Source organism: Cibotium barometz, chromosome 13 (genome assembly GCF_041138505.1).
Source record: "Cibotium barometz isolate CiBa-2024 chromosome 13, ASM4113850v1, whole genome shotgun sequence".
In the NCBI taxonomy this organism is placed as follows: domain Eukaryota; kingdom Viridiplantae; phylum Streptophyta; class Polypodiopsida; order Cyatheales; family Cibotiaceae; genus Cibotium; species Cibotium barometz.
Window position 1 is genome coordinate 53,718,541 of NC_141058.1, and position 10,212 is coordinate 53,728,752.

General features: G+C 42.0%; 1 protein-coding gene across 1 annotated transcript; it reads right to left on the minus strand.

Moving 5' to 3' along the window:
* Positions 1–2,769: 2,769 nt before the first annotated feature.
* Positions 2,770–5,584, minus strand: LOC147632846 (jasmonoyl--L-amino acid synthetase JAR6-like). The gene is made up of 4 exons (XM_086806949.1): positions 5,152–5,584; positions 4,894–4,995; positions 3,770–4,653; positions 2,770–3,603 (listed from the first exon to the last, which is right to left on the minus strand). Exons 1-4 carry the CDS (start codon positions 5,448–5,450, stop codon positions 2,975–2,977), a joined length of 1,914 nt encoding a protein of 637 aa, XP_086663075.1. The 5' UTR covers positions 5,451–5,584; the 3' UTR covers positions 2,770–2,974.
* Between the last annotated feature and the right edge of the window lie 4,628 nt (positions 5,585–10,212).

The following is a 10,212-nucleotide window of genomic DNA, read 5'->3' on the forward strand; positions in this document are numbered from 1 at the left end:
TGCCATCAGATTCATTAGGGGCAAGCCTCGCCTGGTTCCTTCACTGGATTTCTCATCCGTCAGCTGAACACAGGAGAGGGATCTACGATGGGAGCTCCTCAGCAGCCTCACCATATGGTTCACCTGGAGAGCCCGGTGTTTCAGGGCCTTTGAGGGGAGACTGGAGCCACCAGCAGAGACTGTCGGGGGATTTGGTGCAGGAGTTGATCCACACTCTGCGAGGATAGTATAACCGCATCCGGGGTGACTCGGCGGATGAGGCGATCTTGCAGCGCCAGGCCTTCCACACCACTTGGCGCAGTGGCCCCTTCTATACCCTACATGCGGGTTCCCCCGGCTAGCACTACAGGCCACTTGTTTGGTTTTTCCCCCCTCCTATTATATGATAGAGTCCCTCAGTCTTTGTACTGATATTTGTACCTAGGGAGAGTCTCCCTAGCTGCCTTGCTTGGATCTCTGCTTTGTTTTCTTATGAGCAGGAGAGGATCTTTTATAGGCTGTAGCCCTATAGGCATTTTTATATAACTAATGAAAGGATCTTTTCTATAAAAAAAAAGATAAACTGCTTAATTTAAAGTGAAATATTAAATAAAGAGAGAAATAAAAACTAAGGTTAGCATTTAAGAGTTGTTATTGCAATACACTACTACAAGATCTTTTATTCCCGACGCCTAGTTTTGATTGTGGGGCTGCGTCATCAAAATGAGCGTCGAAATAAATGTCACAAAACTAAACATCGTTCAAATAAAGGTCAAAAAACCTCCATGATTATGTCAAAATAGGCATCGAAATACTGGTCCGAAATAGCATTGAAAATTTACTTTTTTTGTTTTTTTTATTGTGACCTCTAAAAAAATTTCAACTGTTTTGGTTCTCATAGTCCTTATCAACACAGTTTTTAGTTACTTTTCAAATAAATACAAATATATGTAATAATAGTTATAAAAAATAAAAAAGTAATATTTTTTTACCAAATCTTGCACTAATGATCCCAAATACAAGAATATATGTAGTAATATTTACAAGAAATTGCGACAATTGTCTCCTAAATCCTCATTAATAGTCCCAAACAAGAAAACTATGACAACAACCAAGTATTGCTTGGCAAATAAAAATGAAATAAGATGTTATAGCTATCCATGGCTCCAAATACATCTATTTCTAGAAATACCTCTCCATCTGCATCTTCCTCAATGGGTGTAGCCTCATTTGTTGAAGTAGAAGGTGGTTCATCCGTGTCGTCCCCTTCTATTTCAAGCATTAGAGGTAGTTGTGTTGAAATTTATTCTTCTATTTCAAAGTGATGGTCACAAAATTACCCTCAAAGGGCAATTCCTCTTACGAGCCCTTTTTTTCAATACTCTCTCTGTCTCTCTCTCTCTCTCTCTCACACACACACACATGTGAAATTGAGTACGCTCTTTCTTTTCCTTTTTGGATGGATGAGAAAGAACATTGGGCTGAACCATAAGGGAGAGGAGAGGAGAGGTACAATTGGGGATTATTTGATTGCCAGTAAAGGTTGTAATTAGGTAGGGGGATGTTAATTAGGATAGATTACCAGGGGGGAGGATGCAGTTCAAATAAGGGCGTACAATGAGTGTAAAAAGAAAATCAATGGAAGTGAATTCAAATGCTGGCAAAAGTTCTAAGGTGATTTGACTTAGATTTTTTAAAGGTTGTGATGGAAAAAATTAAACGTTGCAAGTATTGGTGGATTCTATGGTGTCTTTCCCATTGTGTTCCCCTGTGTCTCTCTTTATCTGTCTCGTCTGAGGCATGTTTGGAGATGCGGGAGCATGTAATGCGGTGGAAGTGGGTGGCCAATGAGCATGCCAAGATCTTGTGGGAGTGCAAACATCAACAAGGCTACCACTCAGAGGCATCGTGGCCAGGCCGAGTCTCATCTCGGCGACCACCTTACTCTTCCTCCCTCATGCACTTTTTCTCACTACTGTAGGGTCGGATAATGCAGCTTGATTCTCTTTCACCCTGGCTCCCCTAGATTTCTCTTTTTTCTTACCAAAATGAGATCACGAACAACACCCAGAAAAGGAGATCTCTCTTTTGCTAAGCAGCTAGCATTAAAGAAAAGGCACAATCCTTTGATGATGTGCATTGGGCCTTGGATGCAGAGCGTGAAGAAATGCTTTGCGAGAAGAGCACTCAGTCTTTGAATAGAAGTACGAGGCCTTTGAGAAAAAGCAAGAGCAAGGAAAGGCGAGAAAGAAAGGAAACTATCCTCGGATGAGTGTTGGTCCTTTGCAAGCCTTAGCTTATGCTATTGGATCCAGCTTTGTGTACTTTCTCCTTGGTCTTAATCTCCTTCTACAACCCTTAAACAAAGGATGTATCACAACACCTAAGCATCTACTAGATCTTTGAAAGCTAGTCACAACCATGAGGCACGGTGCCTTCTTAGACTTACCCAACCTGCTTGCCCAAGCAGCTAGTGAGCTGGGTAGCCCAAAATACCTGCAATTATATCGTACAGATTTTCACATCTGTTGATCAGCACAAGGCATTGACATTCCGCCTGCATGGGAAATTTTGCTACATTGAGAAAAAAATACTGTGGAGACGGATTGTAAATAGCATTCGCGGATCAAAAGGGATTATTTTTTTAAGTAGGGGACCAAGAAGCAAGGGCATAGACATGATGACCCCAAACTACTATGCATGGTCGATGGTTGAACCCTAGCTATAATGAATACCTTAATCGGGCATTATGTTGCATATTTGAAATTCGGATTGACAACAATCCAAATGTTAGGAGAAGAGAAATGGATTGTATTTACACACAGTGAAGTACCATTTGCAATAATGTGATAATAAGGTAGTAGACATGTGCCTCGTGACCTTTTTTAGGTAGCGAATCTCCCTTTTTGTACATAGATCAAACCACAGGGAGGACCTTTGGCTAAAATTAGCCTCAAATGAGAACTAGAACTCAGAAGGTCAAGGAGGTGGTTGGCTAGTGGAAGGTGGCTGAGCTAAAAAGGGTCACGGAGGTGCTATCACGGAGAATGGAGAGGATATCGGAAGTGACAATGCAACGAGGTGTTTTATATTGCGTGATGGCCGCCCCTTTGGATAAGAAGCGATCTAGAAGCATTGAGAAGGTTCCAGGACGGACCACACAGAGCTCGAGGGCGCCAATTGTACTCATTTTGCGAGAGGTGACGTAGCCAGGCTCAACAAACGCACAGTCCATGAGGGTGGCACATTCTGCAAGCCATTGCTGAAGCTGGGTGTCTTCAAGAGCATTATCCTCTCCACGTTGTTGCTGTTGTTGTTGTTCATGTGGGTCGTGCGCACATGCCCTGTTACGGCCGCCACGCACCTCCCAGAAGATGACATAGTGTCCGAGGGCTGTCTTTTGGTCCGCGTAGCTTGTGTAGTCTACCAACTCAATGGCCCTCCCACTCACCTCTCTGAGCCGCTTGGCCGCCCGGCTCACCACCACTTTCAAGTCCTTCTCTGTGTTTTTGTCGATGTTTATGTTGAGCACCACATTCTTCCTGCACACATAGGCAAACTGTGGGCATGCATTGTAGAAGCCCGTCACCCTCAACACGTCCCCGAGGCGATACCTATAGAGTCCTGCGCAAGCAAATAGTTAATGGGTGATCAGTCAACTAATTTCAAACGTTGGCGGCCGGTTAATGCTTGATTCCCGCCCACGGCGTACCGATGCCGCAACCCAGGCATGTGATTATTTCGTCATCCACCAACGATTAATGATCAAGAAAGGAGGCGGCTTGCTTACCCCATGCGGTTGTCATGACGATCTCGTACTCTTGGCCAACTTTAACTTCAGTCAGGCCAACAGGGGAGCCCTCCTCGTACGCGGCAGTTGAAGAGGGGCCACTAATAGCTGCAACGGCAGGGACGTCGTCAATGGCGCTCATGGACTTCCTGGTGGTGCTCGATCTAGATCTGTGCAAGGGAATAAACTCGAAGAAGGCCAAGCTGGGAACAATAGTGAAAGAAACGTTGCTGGGGCGGCTTGACCTTGGGTTTACATTCACTCCAATCCAACCCTCTGTGGCAGCATAGTCAGCGCTAACCAAGGGCACCTTGGAGCCCGCATAATGCCGCAGCTTCTCCACATAGGCCTCCATCGCCCCCGTCATTATCGAAAGCACATATTTACACCGGGGCCACAGCACCTCTATCACCCCACTCCAATCTCCCACCATCAACTCTCTGCACTTCAACGAGATCACCTCTGCTAGCTTAGGATCAGGCCTTACTACATCGCCCATTGCAACCATCAGTGAATTATCTGTGATTTTAGGGTTCAATTTCCCAACCCTAATGTCTTCGCAAAGGTCTTGCCACTCATTCTCCAAGGTTCTCAAAGCCTCCACTAATGTATATGCAAAAGGTGAGCTTAACACCTCCACTTCTTGACTGTACAGAAGGCCACACAGTAAATGGCAATACATTGACTGCCAGCAATCTGAGCCAAACACCACCTCGTCTGGACTGCATGGCCTCACGCCATTGCGCTTTTGCCTCAATTTAAAGGCATCACTCCTAATCATGTGCGTTGTTGCAGTCCCAGCCTTTAATCCTCCTTTTGTAGTGGAGAATTTCCCACAAAATAGGAACTCCAGTATTCGAGCTCCTGGTGCGGTTGGATACACGCTGCATATGGATTGTGTAATTAGCCACAATGAATTATTAAAAAATAAATAAAAAATTGGAGGATTGTCGAGCACATCAAAGCAATAGTGTGGAATAGGGATCCACAGGAAGGAAGAGAAAGAAAAACAGCAGAAACTGATCATACACACGCGCTATATGCAAGAGGTATCATGAGTCGAACAAGCAATTATATATACGATCTACAGGTAAGCTACTTTAATATTGCAAGTCTCAACTCACCGATCTCGGAATGCAGCAGCAATGCTAGCCACCTCCAAGGTACCTGCCTTCAAGCCTTCGTGGTAAGGAAGGTATTTCTCTCGTGCATCAGTAGTTCCGGAGCTGAACAGATCAGTGCAGTAGCTGAATCTCATTAATACATGGTAGATATAAATTCACTTTGGTATGTTTTTTTACTGATCATATGAGTGAATTAGAGAGCAATACGATCGATAAGATTAGATTTTGAATGGAATGTCAAGCTATACTCAGATAAACCTTAAGCAGATGGCATCGATGGGAGACGCCGTAAGAATGGAGGAGATTTCACCATCCACGATCCTCTGTATGTAAGGCTTCAAGTCAGCGTGAGTGACCATAGGCACACACCTTCTGAAAGTGAGGGGATCAATGTGTCCGTTGGGCAATCGGAAATTACGGAGATACTCGCAAGAAGCGTTCTCTTCCAGTATAGAATTGAGCACTGATTCTTGAACTTGAGCTGCATTCGCGGTGATTTTCTCGAATCTGACGATAGTGGGCTCAAAGCCAATATGAGGCAAGGGAAGGCCAGGCATTGTAGTGATCGAGTACGTAGTAGTGGGGCTAATTGATTGTGGTTGGAGCGTAACGGGGATTGTGGGGTGGCTAATTTTGTGTGTGTGTGTGTATGTGTGTGTATAATCGCGAGTGTTTCACGTGCGATGGTTGGAATTCCCTTGCTGCTGCTTTTACAAGGCCCTGTGTTATATAATAAGCCAACACGGGAAATGTTGGACTTTATTTATTCTTCTAGTTTTCTTCATTCAGGCCTTCAACAACACCGACCACATACATATTTCTCCGTATGAAGGATCCCAGGATTCCTAAAGGTGTGCGCTGACATTGGCTCCGGTTGAGTTCGAAGTGCCAAATGGCATCTGAGAGAAGGGACCACGTGTATTTTCCTGTGTGTTTCTCTACGTTGAACATGCGGATGGCGGCGGCCCACATATTGCGCTTTTTGTACACACACCATTCGTGGAGGAGGTGAACTACCATTCGTGGAGGAGGCCGTCGTCTCAACAAGTACCGAGTTATATTTTCTCATCAGCAACGTCATCCCTTTTTGCCCTCCACCTGGCACCACCTACCTTGAAGACCCCACCGACCTAACTGCCCTATGCGCTTTTTCTTTTCTGTTCGCTACTATTATTGTGATATTAGTTTTGGGCTTGGCTGAAAATTTGAAAGTACACTACTCTCACACACACACTAGATGGTACCATCGCTTGCTTGCAGAGGGAGAAGAATTGAACCCATCACCTAGGGACTCTCAAATCCTCTCCTTACTACACTCTCCTTACTGCACTTATAATGCGCGATTGTCATCTCTTCGCTCATTTCGGCGAAGGTGATGACTCGATCTTGATCACCTTACGTTGTTGCGTGGTGGCCTCACTCATGTTACTATCCCATGCCATAGTGGGTCTGGTGTCTGTTGTTGTTGGTTATATCGTCATCAAAAACATGGTCTTACATTCAAGAGTACTAGATACAATTATTATATTCTCGCTTTATGTATTATTACTATATAGCGTGTCGAGCGCATGGATTGTTGTGTGTGGTTCATTACCTAATAACATTGCTATGTCTTTCAGGGAAATCATAAGTACAAGGGACACACACAACCCCTATGTCTTTAATGGGAATTAGAAGTAAAAGAGAACACACCACCATAGATTTATAAGAAGACGCCTTCAGCACTACTTCCAAACACACGGACACGCACCACCATATATATGTAAGTATGTGTATCTATATATTTATAAGATGCCTCGGCAGAGTGCTTCCCAACAACATTAATCTCTCCTCTCTAGTTTCCAAGTTGATGATGATACCAACTTGCTGTGTGGCAGGCTGGCACTAACACGAGTATGCCATTGCATAGTGGGACATGTGATGTCAGTTTTACCATCTAAAATGATATTAGAAATCATCCATCAACATTAGACTGTGCAAAGGTTCGAGGGTTGGATCTAGAGTTACATTTACCTCGAGTAAAAGTCAAATAGAGTTAGTATTTCAATGCTCCCTTTTATGTTATTTTGTTGCCTACATAAGGCCCATCAACTAATGAAGAATAATTCTCTTGCTTTATGCTTTTGCTACTCATTACCTCTTGTGTTAATATAATCTTCAATACAAGGGACAGACACCACCATATATTTATGAGATGCCTTCAACACTACTTCAAAACACACGGACACGCATCGCCATATATATGTATGTGTATCTATATATTTATAAGATGCCTCGGCATAGTGTTGCCACACCCACGGCAAGGTTTTTACATACATTACATGTTTTCTCAAAAGCTTTGAAACTGCATGAAGATTATTAACATCTCCTCTCTACACTCTCAGATATGCACATTTGGGTGCTTCTCAAAAGCTTTGACTATTTTAAGATTATTAATCTCTCCTCTCTAATTTCTAAAATGACGACTCAATCTTGATTACACCAACTTGTTGGGTGGCAGGCTCTCACTAACATGAGTATCCCATGTCACACTGGGACAATTATTATAATCTTGCTTTATGTATTATTACTATATAGCGAGTCGATGTGCATAGCGCATGGATTCATGAATGTACACGGTATGTTATGTGTGGTTCATTACCTAATAACATTGCGATGTCTTTCAGGGGAATCGAAAGTACAAGGGACACACACAACCCCTATGTCTTTAATGGGAATTAGAAGTACAAGCGATGCACACCACCATAGATTTATAAGACGCCTTGACAAACACACAGACACGCACCACCATATATATGTAAGTAGGTATGTACTACGTGTATCTATATATTTATACGATGCCTTGGTAGAGTGCTTCCCCCAGCCATGAGGTTTTTACACACATTGCATCCTTTCTCTAAATCTTCGAGACTACTCGAAGATTATTAACCTCTCCTCTCTACACTCTCAGATATGCTCATTCGAGTGCTTCTCGAATGCTTTGACTATTCGAAGATTATTAATCTCTCCTCTCTAATTTCAAGTTGACGATACCAACTTGTTGTGCGGCAGGCTGGCACTAACACGAGTATGCCATGTCATAGTGGGACATGTGATGTCGGTTTTACCATCTAAAATGATATTAGAAATAACAAATAATCATCCATCAGCATTAGACCGTGTAAAGGTTCGAAGGTTGGATCTAGAGTTACATTTACCTCCGAGTAAAAGTCAAATAGAGTTACTATTTCAATGCTCGCTTTTATGTTATTTTATTGCCTACATAAGGCACATTCGAGTGGTAGTACACCACTTCCTAGTGGTTGAAAAGTGGTGTACTACCACTGACAAGTGTTGATACACCTGAAAAAAAGTGCTAGTAAGAAGATGCTTCCAAGTTAGAACCATGTAGTGAAATTTGACGATGATTCTTAAGTATACAACTTTTCAGTGGTAGAAAAGTGGTATACTACCTCTAAAACAAGTGCTAGTAAGAAGATGCTTCCAAGTTAAGATCATGCAGTGAGAATGATGATGCTTCTTAAGTATACCATTTTTGTGGTAGTTTATCACTTTTCAGTGGTAGAAAAGTGGTATACTACCTCTAAAACAAGCGCTAGCAAGAAGATGCTTCTATGCCAAAAACCATAGTGTATGATGATGCATAGAGAGGTTACATGTGGTGTATGATGAAGCATAGACTAAAACTTAGAGGTTACACCAATCACATAAAGATTTCACTGGTAGTTTACCACTTTTCAGTGGTAGAAAAGTGGTACACTACCTCTAAAACAACTGCTACTACTAAGAAGATTCTTCTATGTCAAAAACCATGTAGTGTATGATGATGCGTAGAGAGATTACATGTGGTGTATGATGATGCGGAGAGAGATTACATGTGGTGTATGATGAAGCATAGACTCAAATGTAGAGATTACCCCAATCACATATAGATTTCAGTGGTACGCCAAAATATTACATATTGAATACACAGTGTAAAAAAGATCTTCTTTAATATCAAATAAGTATACGTTGTCACTCATCTTTCGCTTCCATCTCCAACTTCTGTGTAGAAATCAAAAACTAGTCTTGAAAGATTGTCCTCAGGATTGTTGATAGGAAATTTTCTAGTATAATTGAGGTAATCATGATTTACTTCCCATCCACACAACCATTGAAACAATGTTTTCGTAAGATAATATGGGTCCTCTTCCTCATCATGTGGATCAAAGGAAGGTGGACACTACATTTATGAGATGCCTTCAACACTACTTCAAAACACACGGACACGCATCGCCATATATATGTATGTGTATTTATATATTTATAAGATGCCTCGGCATAGTGTTGTCACACCCACGGCAAGGTTTTTACATACATTACATGTTTTCTCAAAAGCTTTGAGACTGCATGAAGATTATTAACATCTCCTCTCTACACTCTCAGATATGCACATTTGGGTGCTTCTCAAAAGCTTTCACTATTTTAAGATTATTAATCTCTCCTCTCTAATTTCTAAAATGACGACTCAATCTTGATTACACCAACTTGTTGTGTGGCAGGCTCTCACTAACATGAGTATCCCATGTCACACTGGGACAATTATTATAATCTTGCTTTATGTATTATTACTATATAGCGAGTCGATGTGCATAGCGCATGGATTCATGAATGTACACGGTATGTTATGTGTGGTTCATTACCTAATAACATTGCGATGTCTTTCAGGGGAATCGAAAGTACAAGGGACACACACAACCCCTATGTCTTTAATGGGAATTAGAAGTACAAGCGATGCACACCACCATAGATTTATAAGACGCCTTGACAAACACACAGACACGCACCACCATATATATGTAAGTAGGCATGTACTACGTGTATCTATATATTTATAAGATGCCTTGGTAGAGTGCTTCCCCCAGCCATGAGGTTTTTACACACATTGCATCCTTTCTCTAAATCTTCGAGACTACTCGAAGATTATTAACCTCTCCTCTCTACACTCTCAAATATGCTCATTCGAGTGCTTCTCGAATGCTTTGACTATTCGAAGATTATTAATCTCTCCTCTCTAATTTCAAGTTGACGATACCAACTTGTTGTGCGGCAGGCTGGCACTAACACGAGTATGCCATGTCATAGTGGGACATGTGATGTCGGTTTTACCATCTAAAATGATATTAGAAATAACAAATAATCATCCATCAGCATTAGACCGTGTAAAGGTTCGAAGGTTGGATCTAGAGTTACATTTACCTCCGAGTAAAAGTCAAATAGAGTTACTATTTCAATGCTCGCTTTTATGTTATTTTATTGCCTACATAAGGCACATTCGAG